This window comes from Centrocercus urophasianus, unplaced genomic scaffold (assembly GCF_019232065.1).
Source record: "Centrocercus urophasianus isolate 14NV4802_14NV808 unplaced genomic scaffold, USGS_Curo_1.0 seq_20, whole genome shotgun sequence".
Taxonomy (NCBI): Eukaryota; Metazoa; Chordata; class Aves; order Galliformes; family Phasianidae; genus Centrocercus; species Centrocercus urophasianus.
The window spans coordinates 12,551,104-12,570,967 of record NW_024884756.1 but is presented as its reverse complement, the minus strand read 5'-3'; the positions used below and the strand labels follow the sequence as shown (position 1 = coordinate 12,570,967).

The 19,864-nt window shown below is 38.3% G+C and overlaps 1 protein-coding gene across 1 annotated transcript in view; it reads left to right on the top strand.

Annotated features, from left to right (window-relative positions):
* The window catches only part of PARD3B (par-3 family cell polarity regulator beta), a 354,547-nt gene that overhangs the window by 119,647 nt on the left and 215,036 nt on the right, over positions 1-19,864 (top strand). The window contains exons 5-7 of the mRNA XM_042822376.1: positions 8,135-8,226; positions 15,879-15,965; positions 19,390-19,515. Coding sequence (XP_042678310.1) covers positions 8,135-8,226; positions 15,879-15,965; positions 19,390-19,515 — 305 coding nt within the window. The remainder of the gene's footprint in view (positions 1-8,134; positions 8,227-15,878; positions 15,966-19,389; positions 19,516-19,864) is intronic.

Genomic DNA, 19,864 nt, shown 5'->3' with positions numbered 1-19,864 from the left:
TCTAATATGTTGTAGACCTCATAGAATTCTAATGTGGAATTCATTCAGAATTCATGCTGAGGGCACGAAAAGCCCTGTAGAAGCATTCAGTATCATATATTTGAATGCCTGCACAATCAAAAGCAAAACATCATGATAAGTGGAAAGAGGGCTAATAAATACATAGTTTGTTGTAAAGGTTCCAGTGGTTATATGACTGGCTGCTTACCTCTGTCCGTTCAGTAGTTGCTCCAATACTGACAGCTTCTGAATGTTGTGAATGCCTACCATATTACTTACGTTTCTAGCAGTTGATTTTTTTTTTTTTTCCTCTTGAAAAAATTGTTTACTTCAAGAAGTGATTCTTTGCCAGTAATGGTGCTAAATCCAAATGTTTATCAATATATTGTCAATGCCTAAAAGCTGCTTTATGCTACTTTGGAAAATACATTGCTCACACCTCACCCTGGAAATTCTTAAAATGTTGAGCTTAAGTCCATACTTCTATGTGCAGGAAAACTGCTTCTGAAGACTTTAACTGTGGCAGTTCTCGTTTTTCTTTTCTTCTGGGCCTTCCAAGGGAAAATACTTTTGTGGGCACTCACTGCACCTCTTCCGTCCCTTCAGCTGCGCAAAGCAACTGCCAGCAAAGGTGGGAACTCCGCTGCTGTTACAGCTAATGGACATCACCTCAGTGATGTTTTTTTTCATCTGAGAACATTTGACAACTTTCATAACTGAAATAATGTGTGACAGTTATGATCTTCAGGCCTGAAACTATCCTTGCTGCTCTTAAAAAGAGAACTCATTGTTCCTTGAGGACTTTGAGCATTGTAGTTCCAGGAGGCTTGTTGACTGCGTTTTTAATGGTTAAGGCTGGAAACAAATGGGGACTATGGGGGTTAGGGAGGACATTTTAGAGGTTGATTTTGGCAAGACATATTTTACATTGTGAAATTGAGCAGTTCCAGAAGAGCTGATTGGCAGTTAAGAGCAGTTGCTCTCTTGCTTTGCTTCATGCTGAGTCCTGTGCTCCCTAGGAGCTGTGCGGGATATCAAGAATATTTTGCTGAGATACAGGGCAGTGACTTGAAAGTACTCATTGAATTTGGACCAGAGATCTACCAGGAGGGTAGAGGACTTTGCTTCCTGTGCTTAGCATTAAGAGGTTCTCTTTCTTCAGTATCTAGGTGTGAGGGAGACCTGCTTACTGTTTCCAATTTGCTCTCACACTGTTTTGACAGTAGTGTTGACTGTCACTCTGAGGCATAAGCAATCATTTTGAAATGTCCACGTGTTCTTATGATGTTCTTGTTCCACTTTTCATGACAATACCAAGTATATCTCTTGAGCTGTGTGTATGGTACAGTTGTTCCTAATCTGATCCAGTCTGAGGTCACACAAAGTAGTGGGACTTGCCAGCAAAAGTAAGGCGGCTTCAGCCAGTTGGAGTTAGCACTGAAGAGCACTGGTAAGTGTGCAATCCACCAGTACAACTCAGCCATGAGGATAACCCTCAGCTGACAGTTGGTAGCAAACAATTCAGGGAAATAAATTTTAATCCACTCCTGACTGATTCCCAAGAGCATGTCTATTTATGCCCTTGGCTTAAAAAATCTTTTTAAGTGCCAAGATCAGCTCACTACAACACTGAAGGCATCCACTGGTAGTTGAGAAGGGAAAATGTCACTGTTATGGCTCCTCAAACTGTCATGTAATTGCTGAAAGCCAAACTGCATTACGGCTTGTCTTTGCATTGTGCTAATTAAGCATGAATACACTTGCATATCGTGTTAAAAATATCTGAAGATGTACAGCTATTCTTATTTTGAAAAATACCTTTCAGCAGTTGAGTAGAATACTTTTCAGTTGACACCACTGAAAGAAGTTGTATGATTCTTATTTTCGTATTTGTTGCCTGCCTAAAAATCATCTTTAGCAAATGATTAATTGCATTTGTAAATAAAGCACAATTGCATCAATTATCCATTTCAAATGAATTTCATTCTGAATAGTCAAGATGATGTGGCTTAATCAGTAAATGCAAAGGAAATATCGTAAACTGTTTAAAAATACTTTCCATATTCTGTGGAGGCAGAGTGCTTTTTCCTTTAACTGTAGTGGCTTTTTATCAGCCAGCTTTGTACTGATTTCTGTGTTTAATAGATCAGTGATGGTTACAGTGTGGGGATGTTAGTTGGTTGGAAACTTTTTAATATAGATAAGTAGGTTGTGGTAAGAAATGCAGTCCTTGAAGTATGACAGCTTGCATGCCTGTTGATCAGAGTCTGGGACAAGCTCTGTCGTGTCCTTTAAGAGCACGTGGAGCTGCTAACTTAGTTTTCTGTCACTGATTGGTTTTAAAAGGACCTGTTATTTCATTATGCTCAGGATCTCCCCCCCACCACAAAAAAAAAAAAAAAAAAAAAGGAAGATGTTATGTTAAAATTAATCTTGGAAATTCTTGAGGCGTATTTTACTAACTTATTGAAATACTCAACCATCCTGCTTACAGCTACATTTCAGGAAGCTTTTTGATTGCTGTGTAAAGCTGTGTGGGCAGGTAATTAGCTCAGTAATGAAAAGTTACCTAAGCAGATGAAACGCAGTTATTGACACCGAGTTTGTTTTCTTCTCTAGTACTTGGGTGACCTTGGTTTCTGTGTGCCCTGCTGTAAGCTGGTATTTTACAGTGTGCATGTTCAACCTGCAGAGAGCCTTTGGTTCAAATGGTTTTCTCCAGTTAAGAAAATCTTTTATTTTGTAAAGGTGTCCTAAGAACAGATCTGTGTTAATTTGAGAAAGCCTGGTGCCCTTGCTGCAGGCCAGTGAGGCGTGGGGGCACCTGACTGACACGTCAGTGCTGTCAGAGCTTGGAACAGCCCTGTGTCACATTCCCAACATCAAACCCAGGTGTAGGACTTGGGTTTGCTTAAGGTTATTACTAGCACTTCATTGTGTCCTGATGGAACAAAGAAGAGCATTTACGCACACTACTTGAGCTAGATGGTCTTGGGGATCATTTCTGGGATGCTATGTTGGCTGTCACGTTTGTTGCTGTAACTAAAGATTATACCTTTAAATTGTAGCACCTCCTAATAAGTTTGGGAATATTTATGAAAATGCTGATTTTTTTCTTTTTTAAGCTAAAAATAGTTCAATGGCTTTGTGAACTCATTCTGGCTGTCAGAAATGTTCACGTGATCCTGAAAGTGCTGCTAAAAATGTTCAGTTTTTAAATGCAGTAATTGAAGATGTGTGTTGTGGGAGCAATGTATGAGACATTTCCTGCATTTGTAAGCAAGCATCCCTGTCACTCCCCAGTTTCCTTGCAGCCAGCAGTTTGTGGGGCTGACCTCCTGCTGGCCCTCCTGGAGGGAGGTGAAGGCTGTGAGCCCTGACCCACCAGGTCTGCCTGCCCTCTCTTTGTGTCAGGGGTGGACAGCCATCAGCTGGCCTTAGTCCTACAGCAGCCTCACTTCTAACTTGGCCATTAAAATAAAGTTTCATGTAAAAATGTTTTCCTTTGGGATATGCCACTTTGGAATATTTCCTTTGGGATATGCTTTGAGTGGTGACCATGTACAATTCTTATTAGTAGATCTTATTTCCTTCAAGCATACGGTTAGTGTTTGACTGCTTTATGCTGCAAGAATACCCCTCACTCAGGATGTTCTCTGGTTGTTTACACAGAATTACTCTTTTTCTGAACTTCCCACCTACTTCTGAGGTTTGTCTTATGCTGGTTATTGTTTAATAAGAAAAAAATAGAAAAGGATGTGTTTTCTTTGTGGTGGGTTTTTTTTTTTTTCTTTTCTTTTTTTTTTTTTTTTTAATTTTTTTCTACATCCCTTTCTTAAAAGTGATATATCTGCAATTTTGTTACTACCTCCAAAAACTGCTGCTTGTCCTGAGAATAGCAGTGAGAGTCTATCAGGGAGAATCAAGATGATTAATGGCCCTTCTATGCTTGCTGGCTGTTTCCAGAGCTTGGCTGCGTTGGGCTGGGCATTGTGGTGTACCCTTGATTGCATATGCAAAATATTGCTGTAAGAGAACTGAAAGATAATGGAAAACTACACTGTAACCAGAGTAGAGCTAGGAAACCGCTGCTGTGCTGAGATTTTGTAATATGGAAGTGCACAGTTTCTCAGTAGCAACAATAGCCAGAAAGTGGAGCAGTGGCCGGGCACAGTGCGGACTGGCGGCTCTCAGCCCATTTTGTCCATCTCTTCCTATGAAAGCTGTACTTTCTTCTCTGTCCAAAAGTGCCTCTCTCACTCTCTTGAAGCCGATAGGTTCCAACAGCTTCAGTAGTTTTTATATAAAGGGAGCATTTTCAAAAATGAAAGAAATAAAATAAACAGGGGGGCATCTTGAATACAGTCTAACCTCAGTAAGACAGACGACTGATTCCAGCATATTTGCTGTTCATGCTGACTGTTAAATTGGGAATACAGTGCATGTCTACAGGGTAGAAGTTACTGGTGTGTATGGTTGCTCTTACTGCTACACATACACATTTATCTAATTCAAGAACTGCCATGTAATGAATATGAGAATTTTCCAAGCTGTGTAGTTGTTGGCAGAGAGTATTATCTTATATGATCCTGCTCTTCTGGTTCAGTTCTAATTTGAAAAACGTGCTTTTGCTGCATTAAGACAAATAGCTTAATTAAAAATTATACCTATGTGAATAAACTTAAAAAAAAATATATCAATTCCACTGTTATTAGATGCATCTGCATTGTTGCCTATTGTTTTAGCTGCAGTATTTTGCATTTATTCTGATTTCCTAAACGAAAACTGCAATCCTGTTAAATTATACAGGTAGCTGAATTTGAATGAAGTTTTGGGAGTCGGTGTCTTTAGTTCTGCAACTGTTGGAAAAACTGAAAACGAGTCTTTGTTAAACAACAAAGATTGAGAATTCATGGGTATTGGATCATTATCTTCTAACAGTGCCTTTACTTGTACATCATTGCCTTGCTATCTTTCAGCCAGTTGGGCAGGAGACGATGTGTTTAAATTTACTGTGGCTCTACTGAAATGCTGAAGTATGAAAGGAATTTGTCCATTTGTAGTGATTACTGTGTGACTGGAGCTTTAATGTCGCTCTTGGAGAGCTCTGTAATGAATCACTATTATGATTCATGTTTCGTCAATCATTTAAGACTTCAAATTTATTTGGCTGTGTTACTGATTTTAGCATGCCATGATCTGTAATATGTGAGCACTTACCTTCAAATCCAAGCAGGAGGCTGTGACACTGAACACTTTCCATGGTATTTCTGAAGTCTATAAACACTCTGGGGTCCAGCTTAGCAGTGGATAAATTCTTTTGTAGGAGTGTTTACCCTTGAATGAATTTTTAAAAAGCTATAATTGAAGCTATGGGCTCCAAACTCTGAATTCCTTGCTGAAGTCTTACCTTGGAGGTGTGGGGCTGTCAGGCACCTCACAAAGCTGGACCATTTATTCTCACACGGGAATGAACATGCCCTTAAACATTCCTGACGTGTTTTTAAATCTGTCCTTGAAGATCTCTACTGGAGATCTGATGCCTCTAATATTTGTACCAACTTTTTTCAGCTTTCGGACATTTCTTGCTTCTTCTACCTTTAGCAGAAAAGAGAGCAGTTGCTATTTTTGTGTGAGAATCATTTGCTTATCAGCAGTGTCACAGCCAACGGCTGTGCTGGGTGACTAAACAAGTCTAATTCCAAGAATGGCATTAGACTTGTTGATCAAAAATGATCCCTCGTGGCTTAAAAACTGTGAATCAGTCAACAAAAACATGTTCAGATGAGATCATGTTCTGCTATCTGTATTTGTCACTGCTGTGAAATCTCAGTTACCCAAGGAAGAGGGGAAGGACAAGTATGGATGTAACCTCACTACAGCAAAAAAATAAAATAAAAATAACAGTAACCCCAAAGCCAAAAGACGGAAAAGTGATGTAGCATACACAGACTTGAACAGACTGCAAGCAAAGCTTTAAATAGCAAAACTGTTTGGAGCCATAAGCAGCAAGTTCTTGGTCATGCATTGAGCAGTGCTGTGTTGCAGCCAATGTCTGGAAGAAAAAAGGAGCAGGTTAATTCACCACCCAAAAATCTGCTCGTGGTTTGGCTATTTTCAGCCTTCCAAAATGAAGACCCTTTTGCAGCGCCAGTGTTTTCTCTGGTTAGCTAAAAAAGGTTAGCTTTGGGAGCTCTCTGGTTAATGAGAGTTGTCTCCTTCTGACATCTGTTGCGACCAAGGCTCTGTCTTTTTTCAAAATGAAGTCAGCACGGGAAAGCTGTGTGTCAGATTTCTGTTGCTAACTTGCTGTTTAAGGCTGAGTTCCTGATGTATGGGGTTAGTGTGGAATATGCTTCATACAGCAAAAACTGCTCATTGACACGTGGTTCCACTGTGAAGAGGGATTGGAAGAGATAGCATAGACTCAGTACACGTTTCTTCAAACAGTTTTTTCATTAGTGACAGACGTTGCTTTCAGTGAGCTGTATTGGCTTTGCAGTGGAAGCCAAATCTGTTGGCTCGTGCTCTGATGAACATGCAGAAAGAGCTGCTGCCAGTTCATAATAGGTTCAAAAACTCGGTGGTGTGTGATCAAAGGGGAGGGGAGAAATTGGGTGGAACCAGCTTGATTTATATTCCAAAAGTTTGCTTAGAAGACTCATCGTGGTTCTTTTCTAAAGCACAAAGCAGTCCCCTCACCCCTACAGCTCTCTTGCTACTTATTAAGCTGAAAATAAGATCCTCAAGCCTTTGGGGGAGTTGAAAATGACAAACTAGGAAAGCCATCTTTATGGGTAGAGCCATCTTTTTTGAGAAAAAATGGAAATTCTAATATACATTTAAAACTTCTGTTGAAAATTAAATTACCTATCTAGTTGATTTTGTTCTTTGGAATTAACTTATAACATTGCTACTCTTTGCCTTGAGACAACCTGATTTGGCAAGTATATACAGTGAGAACCTGTACTGCTGCAGCAACAAAAAAAGAGATGATTAACTTTTGGCTTTATCTAGTTAAGATCAAGCTTAGAATTGAATTCCCTTAGTGTGTTGACAGCTGAAGATTTATGTCTTCCAGCTATATTCCTGTTGCAGAGTTGGCAGAAGTGACCTCTCCAAAAAAGGTCTTTGTTACGGATTTTGCTCTGTTTACATTATTGCCATGAAGGCTGCAATGAAATACAGTACATTAAAGCTAATATATCACCTGCTGACAGTGGTCTTATCTCATTTGTACCTCTTTCCCTTTCCCAGCATGGAAAAAATGCAAACATAAGAATCTGAGGATCAGGAAAAGAAAGTTAATAGTTTTAAATAGTGCTAGCACTAATGTTAGGTCCCTGTGTGCAGTGTATTTTTGTGTCTGGCCAAATGATTCCTTAATTTTTTCATCTGTGAAGCTAATGTAAAAATGTCTTTACCATAGTAATGCTACAAAGGAGCAGAACGAGCAATTTGAGGCTTAGGGTATCTATCAGGAGCAAGGAGGTGGCTCAGAGTTGAAAAGAACTCAGGATGGACTGGCAGTGAGGAAGCAGTTTTAAGGCTGTTCAACCTTTGTGAAACTCTTTTACTCTTCAGCTTGAATTATTCCCTGTCCTGTAGACCTTTGGGTTCTCCACAGCTCTTTCAATCTGTCCTCCCCTCTCTGCTATGGCATCATAAAGCAAGCAGTATGGAGTGGCTTTTTGAAGAATGGTGCCCTGTCCTGTTTAAGTCTAGGTGACTAGTTTGTTCCATCACTTTGTCTCTTGAGAGATTCTGAATCTCCTTTTAGGTTGTATGAAGATAGAAGAAGGTAGAAAAGCTACTGGTTATACCAGACCTTGACAGAGGATCTTATTCCTCTCTCTTCCCTCAAACAGTGGGATAGGCCCTCTATTGTATTTAAACCAACGTGTCAGTGAAAGTTTGGTGGGATACTGGAGTAAACAGTGGAACTGTTTCTTCGAGTGTTGTTTGTATACTCCATAAATAATGGGTCTTTCAGTCCTCACCCTCAGTGAGGTGAATAAATAGTGGCTTGCTTTCTCTTTCAAGTGTTTCAAAAACACAAACACTGCCAATCTTTTATATGCATATGCATATGCATGTGTTCAGTTTCGAAATGTGCTTTGAAATCTCTCAACAGGGTGCTCCCCAGGTATCCTTTGAGGATGGGGAAATGAACCTTGCAGGACCTGCAGAACTGTTGTCATCGCAGAGGGCCCGTCTTCCTGTAAGGTAGGAGTGTATTCTGCAGTGCTTACTTCAGCATGCTTTATCTATATGCAAGACAAAACTGACTTTTCATTCTAATCACACCTGCATTGTACTCATATTAAGAGAAGGCTTTGAGAAGACCTCATTGCAGCTTTCCAGTGCTTGAAGGGAGCTTATAAGCAGGAAGAGAGAGTGACTTTTTACATGGTCTTATAGTGATAGGACAAGGGGGAATAGCTTTAAACTGAAAGAGGGAAATGTAGGTTAGGTGTTAGAGAAAATATTTCTTACTCAGAGGGTGGTGAGGCACTGGAACAGGTTGCCGGAGGTGCTGTTGATGCCCCATCCTTGAAGGTGTTTCAAGCTGTACCAAAATATAACTTTGCTGTGCATCCTATGGGCCTGTGAGGAGATTACTCAAAACACTGTTTTGCCTGCTGACCTGAAGGAGATACTAAGATTTTTTTTCAGCCTAAGACTTGTTAAAAATATTCAAGTATTTGTAAGATATTCAAACTTGTAGAAACAATGAGTTTAGAAGGATTTCAGAGAACATTATTTTGTTTAAAAAGTATATATATACATGCACTTGTCACTCTGTAAAATTTACTGGCATTTCAAATGTTAAAGAATATAAATTTTAAAGCAGCAATTTTGTTTCTGTTCAGCTTCTTCCGCAGAGAAGTGAAGAGTTATTTTTTAAAGCTGTTTTTTCAGAAGTATTTTTTTAGTAGCAATTGTTTTATAAAGAGAAAATAATGAAGCACTCACTAGAGGCTGTCTGTCCATCTTACAGGTATCTTAATTGGACTGAATTTAGCTAATTATCTGTTTTAGAAGCTCTTATAATGAAATAATAAAATTTTACTTGCACAAAAATATTTAATATAACGTATCTTAATATCTGACTTGGTTCTTTTTACATTATTTCTGGAAAAAAAAATATATAATTTGCAGAGATGTCTGACTTGTTACGTTTTGAAGATTTTAGGGCCATGAGGGGTTACCAAGTCATGATACCATAAACCTTTATTTAAATAAGTCATGTTATGTTTAATGATGTTAATGAAGCTAATATTTCAGCCTGAGGGCTGCTCCATGCTATGGAAGAGAAGAAAACCACTATTGTCCCTGCTGCTTTCACCAGAAAATATTCCTTCCTGTCATGGAGTTTGATCATTATGACCTTAGCACTTAAATAAAACAGCAGCTAGTCACCAAAGAAAATTATCTGAGACTTCTTGTCAGAGCAACAGTCTGTCTGAGGTCAGCATCCCTTCTCTAACTATGGCTAATAGTAGGTATTTCAGAGGGAAGGAAAATAAAGAGCCTCGCAATTAATATTTTATGATTGTGAAACCCAGTCAGTTGAAGTGAAAGGCTTCAGACCTGGATTGTTTTATAATTCTCATTCAAGTAGGAAAACTGTTCCATCTGAAGAAAGTTTAGTTAATTGCTTTAGGTAGGCAAAATTAGAAAGTTGCACACGTGATAAACGAAATGAGTGGCAGTGTGAAGGACTTCTAGTTCCTCTATGTAGAAGCTAATAGGAAGAAAGTTTCTTTGCCTGAATTCTCTATAAAATATTTGACTGTGGAAGTACTGGGAACTTTTTCAGGACTGTATCCTCCTGGAGTCTGAACAATTCCACGTTCTGAGAGCTGAATTTTGCTGAATTTCACTGAAACAGAGGTTTGAACATCATGTCATTGGCAATTTTTAGTGGAATGTATAAAGACAGAAGTAATGACAATCCTCTTTTAATTTCTGATGGTGCTTATTTTGTATTTTTTAATAAAGATAACGCTCAGAATAAGAGTAGCTAAGCTAATACAATCAGTTTATAAAATATGCTGTTTTTCCTTGTTTCCCATCATGTTCTGAATGAGAACTGAAAAATACTTATAGTAACAGTCTGGTCTTGGTACTCTATAGACATCACACAGAAATGTGTTGCAGCCTGTAACATTCAGTCCTGTAGCACACTGTACATAGAGATACTGTTTCTCAATCCTTGCATCTCAATAAAAATGACTGTGTTAAGGAAGGGGAAACGTGAATCTGCTTGGAAGTGAATGTTTGGCTTAATAGCAGTGGATTAGCTGGAACTCTGAGAGTAATGTATGCACTGATAATTCATTATGTGTTTTCATTAAGTTCTGTTTTATTGTCTTGCTGCTTTTCAGCAGAGGTCAGAGTTAGTTCCTTGGTTTAAAATCTGTAGGTACATAATTAAAGAGTAATGACAGTATTTGTTCCCTCTCTATATTTTCCTTTTTTTAAACCGCTTTGTGTGTTTTGCAGTAGTCTGACAACACAGAAGTGCAACAACTTTAAAAAGATAAAAAAAAAAAAAAAAGAAAAAAGAGAAAAACCTGGTGCCTGCAGGCTGTCTGGTTTGTCTCTAAATTTTCAGACAGCTGATCTGGGAGAGTTAACACATTTTGGATACAAAATGATGATTGGTTGCCACTTCAAACCTGAAACAGAAAGATTACAACATTACTTCATAGTAAATATTTTAACTTCTTGCTAATTTATTTCTGTATACAATGGAGCAACTGAAAGGTGCTCCTCTTAAAGGCAAGTGAGCAACTTCCTGGGCTTTGCTGAACTCTGCACATTCAGTGGCTTTCTCCTCTCCCTCCGTGCAGAGTGCTCTCCACCACCTCTTGGATATTGCTCAGATTTTCATCTATCTTTGAGTGATTTCACACTAGCATCTCCAGCTCCAGTTTCTTCACTGATTCCAAGTAATTTTCATCAGAACTTCTAGCATCTGGTTCATGAGGGGGAAGGAAAGATGAAAAAGGAGTAGCAAGTTGGAGAATGTTCATTCAGATGGCTTAGTTGGGACTGGCTTCTCTGAAAGGATGGGTACAGATCATTACCATCAGCAACTGTCTGTTAATGTGTAAGAGTGCATGAATAGAATCATCACCCTCTTTATCAGCCTTAATCTTTGTGATTTGTCTTCAAAATTACATCTGCTAATTTGCTATCACCCACAGGCTATGCTCCCTGCCACATGTGAGTAGCCCCTTTTCCTGGGTGCTCTCCTCCCCTGGAATGGCAGAACCCAATGGGGCCATAGATACGCGTGGAGGATGAGCAGGAAAAAGCAGCTCAGTAACTGCATCCATGAGCTCTCTGCATCTGACTGAGACTTCCTTGCCTCTTACTTGGCTATGGTCAATAAAAATGCCACAATGCATGTTTGGAATATCAGCTATGCCTCCCGTTTTTGCAGGGGACACACTGACATTCTGTAGTAAGAATTACCGTTTTTTTTTAATACAGCAGCTTGCTAACTGTAACTTCCTTAAAAGCATATTCAGTGGTTATGTTCAGTGCTATATTCACAGCTTGTTGCTTTGTCATCATGAGCCTGAGTTAACTAGTTTAGTGCAGATGTTGAATAGGGTTAAAATGGCAGAAGAATATGTCACTGGAGTGATAACTACTTATTACTTGCACATGGTAAGTTTTGCCCTGTGTTGAAATAACGTTTTACCAAAGTGCTCCCTTCTTTGTGTTGCAAAACAGTCTGTTGTAGGCTGTATCTACTGCTTTCTCCAAGGGAAATCCTGGCAAGATCCTCCCAGCATTGGTAATTTAGGAAAGTCAAAGCGAACAAAATCCTGGTTCAGAATTTTTACCTATGGAGTGAGGTCCCTTCTAAGCACCTGCACTTTTGGTGGATGAGATTCGTTCCTCACTGTTCTTGGGTAGTTTGAGGAGCCTTCAGCTTACAAAGCTTTCCCTGTTGCGTATGACAAATTGATATCACCTGGTGCAGTGTTCAGGAGAGGGCTGTAATACTTGACAGCAAGGTCACCATCAATGTGAAGATCAGACTGATTGGCCACTGAATATGCAGCACTGCATTTACATTTTGCTTTCCATGTTCAAAATGGACTGTTGTGCATGCTCCCTGTACCCACGCGCATGCACGTACATCCTCTCTGTCTTCTCAAACTGTGCTCAGCAGCATTTTTAATAACATGCACGGCAGAGCTTCGTGCCAAATGTGATAGTCTGTAAAGAATCTGGCGGAAATCAATAAACATCAAGCACTGGAGAGTTTACATTAGTAAACAGTGGTGGCTTCCTTGGGCTTAAAATCAATAGTGCAGCACTGGCTGTGGCCTTGGACTCAGCCTGAAGCCGCGCTGGGCAAGGGCGGTGTCCTTGCTGAGACCAGAGATGGGGTCAGAGCACCAGCATGTATTTGCAGAAGCTGCAGTATTTTCTGGAGCAGAATCTCTGCGCCCTGGGAATATGCAGAAGATGCCATGCTGTTTGTCTCACAAACCTTTGAGCTAGTGCTGCTGACCTCATGTCGAGCCAGCAATTGAGCTCCAGGACTCTGTTTGGTCAGAGCTGCATTTTCATTCGACGTAGAATGCATATGGGATGGAGAGGGGATATTTGAAATAGGAATAGATCACAAGAACATTACTAGCTTTTGGAAGTTACCTTTTCCTTTTCAGAGATCAGTTTGTTTTTTAAATGGTGAATATTGCAAGAAAACCATAAATTACCCCCAGGTATCAATATTGCAGCTGCTAACCAAAACCAGAATGCCACTCTGTGTTCTCTCTTACCACTTACTTTCAGTTCTTTAACATGACTCTGTTGAACTCAGGGACCCATCGCCTTCGGGTCCTTCGTGCCTGTGGAGTTCAGGAATTGGTACCCTTAGGCTTAAAGCTCATCCTACTCTGTATTTCACTAACTTCTCCTTTCATTGTTCTATTCTCTTGCTAGTGTAGTTTAAACTGTAAGCCAGCATGGTCAATATGCTGCTGGAATTAAGTCGTTCTTATGGGCAGATGAAACCAACTGGAGGATGGTCAGCAGGAGAGGATGAGGTCTGATTTTGCTAAGTCTTTAATCTCTGAAGTTCTTAACCAAGAAAGCTCAATCCCAGCTATCCTGTTTTATTTAATTATTTATTTATTTAACAGTCAGGCTTTTGTAGGTACAATTACAAATACAGTGTGTCTTCAAAGATCTATTCACGTTGTTGCCAAGTTTTCAGGTGTAAATAGGAATTACACTTGGGAATGAAAAATGCATTTGAGTCATAGTATTTTTTTTTCCTTTAAGACATAAAACACCTCTTTTATATTTGCATGTAGTGTGCTCGATCTTGTTCTGGGTATTTAGCACTTTAGTGCATAACTTGTAGGATGTGTCACTGTTTTTAAAAGTCACACACAATCTACCTGCAGGCTACTTGTTTTCAAAAGGAAACCCATTTTTCATACTGAATAGATTTTGTTAGATTTAAAAATAAACTTGTATGTTGTCTTTGGCTTTGAGCTGACTTTTAACTGTAAGTGCACTGATGTGAGATGACAGGTAACCTGTCTGTTGTAATCGCCCTCAGAAGATTCCTGCTCTATTTTACCACTGCTTAGGAAGATGACTTCCCGGGAGTCATCGAGCAGCACAGGGTTATCTGGGGGCAGCCATAATTTGTTTAAAATCTTCCCAGTACAAATGGAAACCCATTCATTACTGTTGATTATTTTTTGGGTCCTCTGGGCCCAGAGGACTTGTTGCTTAATTCCTTTAGATACTGTGATTCTGTACAAGTCCAAAAGATAATACAGGTAGCATTTTAATTGTATACATGTATTTGTCTGTTAAGGGAATTGGTGGAAGTAGCAGGTTAAACAGGAAGAATAGTTAACTTTCTACATGTGTGGTTTTGGGAAGCATCCTGAGTGGAGTCTAGCTTTTCTGAACAGTTTCACTAGAAAATAAAAATATTTTGTGAAACCAAACCAAAGAACCTCATGGGAAGGTTTTGTCAGTATTTCCTTGCTTATTTAATGAGGAGAAGGGAGTACAGGAAAAAAAATGAGCAGGTAGCAATACATGTTGGTAACACCTGCGTTGTAGTAATGTGAAAGTCTCTTATTTTGGAATCAGCTGTGGATTGTTGTGCAGGACGTATATATATTTCCATTTTATGAAGTACAAATTCATTCCAGTCAGCCTTCCTGGGAGAAAAAACTACAAAAACCCATCAAAACTGTATTAGCTTATTTTCTCATTCCGCATTTATCCGAGCAAGAAAAGAATTATGGTACCAGGGGCAAGTTGCTTGTAATTAGTCATCACACAACACGAAAAAGGCTTTTAAAATAAAAATATTGTGTTATTAGAAGCCAGAGGCAGAATTTGAATAAGATCTCTTGCAGTTATTGTCCTTCTTCTTGAGAGATGCACCTTATACCAGTTGCTTTTATGTAGACTCTCACCTGATGTGGCGAGGAGGTCTCTTTCAGAGTGGTAGGACACAGCACCCTTGTAATTGTGTGTTTCTGCCTATTCCTGCCTTGAATCCAAAGGCTGTGGGTCAGTGGGATCTGTAAGCTGATCTGTGCAGAAAGTGTTTTCCCCCTTCCCCCACCAGGAAGGCACTGCCGATGGGGTTGGGGGAACGAAGGACTCAGTGATCTTTCTGCACGAGAAACACGCGCTCTGTAGATCTGTCATGTTTGCAGAAATGTTGGAAGCCTTTTCCTCAGCAGCCTGTGCTTGCATTAGATTGACTCGAACTCAGCACAGTATGCAAAGTGGTCATTTGGTTCATGTTTACAGAACTGCCAATACTACAGAATTTGCATGCAGGTATAAACAGAGTTTGTTTATAGCTTGAAAGGATCAGAGTACTCCTAATGTGAAGGAAAATACCCAGTAGCTCTCCCCTAATTCCGAATGTCGGTGGAGTTCAATACGATTCAAGAGGATGGAGGTGTTTCAGAAAAAGTAGACTAACGCAAAAGGTAGGAATTCCATACTGGAATTTATGATTTCCCCTTTCTCTTCTTTTTTTTTTTTTTTTTTTTTTTTTTGTTTTTTTTTTTTTTATGTTCTAGCCAATTCAAGTACCTTCCTTTTCAAATTATGATCACCCAGAATAGAACTAAGGTCACTGCAAGGCCAGCAGGGTATAATCCTCCATAGGAAAAAAAAAACAGCACCTAGCCATGAACAGCTAAAAAAGAAATAATTATACTGCCAGAGATAATAAGAGGTTATTGATAATGGTGATTGAAGTAGGAAACTTCCTGAAAAAATGAGCTGAGTTGCATTTCTGATTACAGTTCGGGGTTTTTTTTTTTAACGTCAGCAACACTGTATGCAATGGGAGGCAGAAAGCAAAATACTTATGATTTAATTAACCAGCTTATCTCTTTGATGTCTTCAAAGTGTGATTTTCCTGTTTTTAATGTGTCCACATGGAGAAATTGACTGAAGAGGCTCAAAAGAAACATAAGTTTAAAAAGTTGCTTTTCTCTATAACATGTAGAGTAGCCTTTAGTTTTAAATAGAATGAAGATTATTCAGACTTCAAAGCTTACCCTTACATATTCTAATTAATTTATTAAGGATTCACTTAAGAGGGCATCTAGTAATGATGTCATTTCCTATCAGAGTACCAATTCCTAAACTAAAGAAAAATTAAAGAAATCGTTAGCTATTTTGAATGTCATCAGATTTTCTCTGTACTAGTGAGTTCTGAGCCTAATATTGATTCTATACTTCTATCTATCTGATCAAATCATTTGGTTTAGAGCAGAATGTGTTTTTGAGATAGAAAATTCTATAAGGAAGCAAATGAGATGTGTTTCTTTGTGCTCTTTTTTTTTCAGTGAAATGACCAAAACAGTGGAGATTTCTGGGGAAGGTGGACCCTTGGGAATACACGTAGTGCCCTTTTTTTCATCTTTGAGTGGAAGGTAGGATATTGTCTGCATCACTCAAGAAGTGTATTAATGAAAGAATTTCAGTTGCAGTTCTCTTAAACGACGTACTGTATAAACACAAAGAAGAATAAATGGTTAAAAAAAAATAAATCTATAATTGAGTCTATGAACCCAGTCTCCCATTACTGAAATGCTCACCAGTCTGTTACATGTGAGACAGTTCCACTCACTAGTTCGTATTTGTCTTTTCAGTTGCCTCTGTTTTTCCTCTCTGGGTGGGAAACTAGACTGTAGGAAAAAGAAATTCTAAGATGTCAGAGTTGGCTTTATTTTCTGTTTATTTATTTTTATTTTAAGTTTTTTGATTCAACTGGAGTTCTCTGCATAGGCCCTTCCTTAATGACTTATCGGACAAGAAAATCAAGAAGTAAATAAAATAACCTGTTTTTTTTTTCCTAAGCCACCTTTCAGATTTGATTGTATAGCATTTATAGAATGTGTACTGTAACTGTGAACTTTTCTTTGTCACAATACAATTCCTGTAATTATAAATGATTTAACATACTCTCTTGAGATCACAAAAGCCTATTATAGCAGCATGCTCATATTGATGTGCCGTAGTTAAGACTGCGTCAGCATTTTTATTATAACTGTTTTCCAAGCTATGTAACTGGAATGTCATAAATAAATAAATAAACCTAACTAATTCTGGGATGAGAGGCTTAGCCAAGGAGTTAATTTGACACTGGCAGTCTTGAACAAGAGATGGGAAATTGCCAGGGCCGTAAATGATACCATTTTATAGTAATGTGACTGCCTGCAACACAAAGCCAATTACTACTAAAGTAAAAATTTTCTAATCCTTAAATGTTTCTTTATTTGTCAACTTTCATGTAGGACAGAGAATGTGAAGGATTAAATTGCCTTGTAAAAGTTTGTGCCTGTAAATACTTTCTCAGCAGCATCCCAAGTTGTTAGCGAGATCAAATTCGTTCAAAATATTTATTTTCCAAAGGGGAAAGTAGATGACCACCTGCTGCTGGAAAAATGTTGTCACTGTTGCAAGAACAAAGTTGCTGTGCCATGGGGACTGAAGGAGGTCTGAGCTGCATGCCTGGCTTTGAGGCTGCCTGCTTGTCTTGAGCAAGGCGTTAGTATTCGTAACCCATCGTGAAATGCAGACAGTAGTTCTTTGGGTTAGACATACCTTGAATATTGTATTATAAACATTGTATGCAAGATTGTTAGATAGAAAATGTGATAAAATTACATGCTGTTAAAATCAGTAATTATTGCAAGTGTACTACAGTGAACTATACTGAAGTCTTGGTGCTTTGAGTGCATCTTTTAAAGACCTCCATGATGAAAAAGTGGAGTTGTTTTGTCTACATTTTGTGCATGTTATTTTGTCTTTATTTACAGGCATTTTTGAGGATCTCTGAGAACAAGGGTTTTTGTTCTTTTCTTTAGACAGATGACCTACTTGTTTAGACAGTTGTCTTGAAATTGTAATGACCCTTGGCAGAACCATACTGATAACTTTGTAAGAGTGCTGGGTTTACCCCTTTTATTTAATCAGGCACGAGACTAGTGTATAAATTTTAACTCATGAAAGATGAGAAAGTACAGAGAAGCATCTTTTATTTCTGTTAAGGATGAGGTGCAATTTACGGGGGCATGTCAACCATGACTAACTTGGTCTGGTATTTCAGTTGTAAACAGTTAACTACTAATAAGGTAATGCTGACTTCAGACCTAGTATGCTGCAGAGCAGAATTTTTCTATGTGTAGTTAAAACATCTTATTAATTTATGATGAATGTTATAGGAATTAGAAAAACACTGGAATTATTTTTCTCCTTTATTCTGCACTTAGATATCGTTAAAAAAGAAAATTAAAATTTAATAGTGCATTGAAACAATGCTAAAATTGAGACTGTATGAAATAGGTAATGGAGTAATGAATTTAAGCTGCCTTACCATACATAACTCAATCCACTCATTCAGATTCCATAGTGCATACAATAGGTTTCAGACAAGTGGGAAAACCTATAGTGTTACATGGATGCAGCATCTAGGCATGATAGGATTAGTGAAGAGCGTAATGTCTTTAATTTCCTTGCTTCTTTTGGTTTCTATCTTGACACATTTGCATTGAATTATTTGTTGGCATTTAGTTTTTTGATTGCAGCTGGTTGGATGTTCATCATCGGTAGGGCTATGGCCCTGCCCCCCCATTTGCCCTTTGAATCCTTTGTTGAAGAATGTAACACAGGCTACAAGATAACCGTGATATGTTGGGTCTTTCTTTTCTGTGAGATGTTTCAAAACATTCTGTTCAGTTGGAACCAAGTTTACATTTAGAGTATGTTTCCTTAGACATAAATATCAATTTAAAAATCTTTCTAGATCTAACATCAGATGCACAATGAATATTATATCACTTAAAATAGCTTGCTGTGAATCTTTTGAATGAAATTGAATATGAGACAGTTATGAATCTGAGGAAAAATACAAGACTTCTGTTTTGGTGATGTGGGTGCTAGCAAAGTTGGAAATTGCACATTGATATTTTATGGAGTATAACCAGTAGAAAATGGCCTCTACAGACCATCTGTCTGTGCTGATATGGTATGGCAATTTAGTGGATAAAACTGGATGTTAAAAGATCTTGGTGAACATGCAGCTGTTGCGTTATTGGGACATCATTCTGGTATCATTTGATATATCTACCTTGAGTTATGTTTGCAATGCAGAGGTGCTCCAAGTAGATGGAGAATAGTTCAGCCCTGCCAGAAGTTAGCCCCACCACAGTCTCACTCCAGCTATGCTTCTTCACTTAACACATCTGTGGTATTCTTCAGTTTTCAATTTGTGAGGAACATGGTAAACAAAAAAACAGGCAAACAAACAAACTTAGGTTTTGATCTGCGAGGTACATAAATGGTTTTGCTGTCATGTATCAAAATAGCAGACTTTGGGAACTGAAAATGTTTGGAGACCTTCCAAACATAGAAGCTTTTTTTTTGTTTTATCCTACTGCCAGTTTATTTTGCTAAAGTCTAGTTAGAACAATACATTTTAAACTGCTTGTGCTTTTCTTTGGAGCAAGTTAATCTTGGTGACAGACCTGTGTTGCATAAAGTACAAATAACTTTTTATCTAGATGCAGAGATCGCAGGGTTTTCTTCCATATATCCAAGTATGACTTATGGGATTTAATGCTTTTTGAAGTTCTAGCATGTAGGATAACATTAATGTCCAACAATTTTTATTGGTGCATCTTACAGTCCCCTGTGAATTGAAGCAAGAATGGAAAATCCTTCTTTTAGGTTAAGCAGTTAATTATGGTCTTCTCTATCTCAAGTCATGTCTCAAGTGAAGATTAATATGTGTATTTGATTGCTGTAAAATAGTATCAGCAGTATAAGGATAGGTTTTTTTTCCCCTCCATTTAGGATGCTGGGACTTTTTATCCGTGGTATTGAAGAAAATAGTAGATCTAGGCGTGATGGGCTTTTCCATGAAAATGAATGCATTGTGAAGATCAACGATGTGGACCTCACAGATAAAACGTTTGCACAGTGAGTGCTGTTTTACTGATATTTTTAGCTGATGGGGATTTTATACTATGCTGAGTTTATTGAAATGGTTTGTGCAAATTGATATTTATTTTGGATTTAATGACTATAAAATTGTGGTTTGGCAAAAACTTTGTGATTTTCTTTCTGAAACCTCAAAAAAGGTAGAAATTGAGGACAAGAATTTTCTTGTAGCCTTAGTGAACCTTTTCTGCTTATTTAATTTAAATGACTTTAAGGGTTGTTGTTTTTCTTTATAGTTATCTTCACTTTCTAATTCTTCTTTCATTGTTGTGTATTTTCTTTGTTCCTCAAAGAACTTCAGAAGGAATCAACTTTGCAGAATATTTTT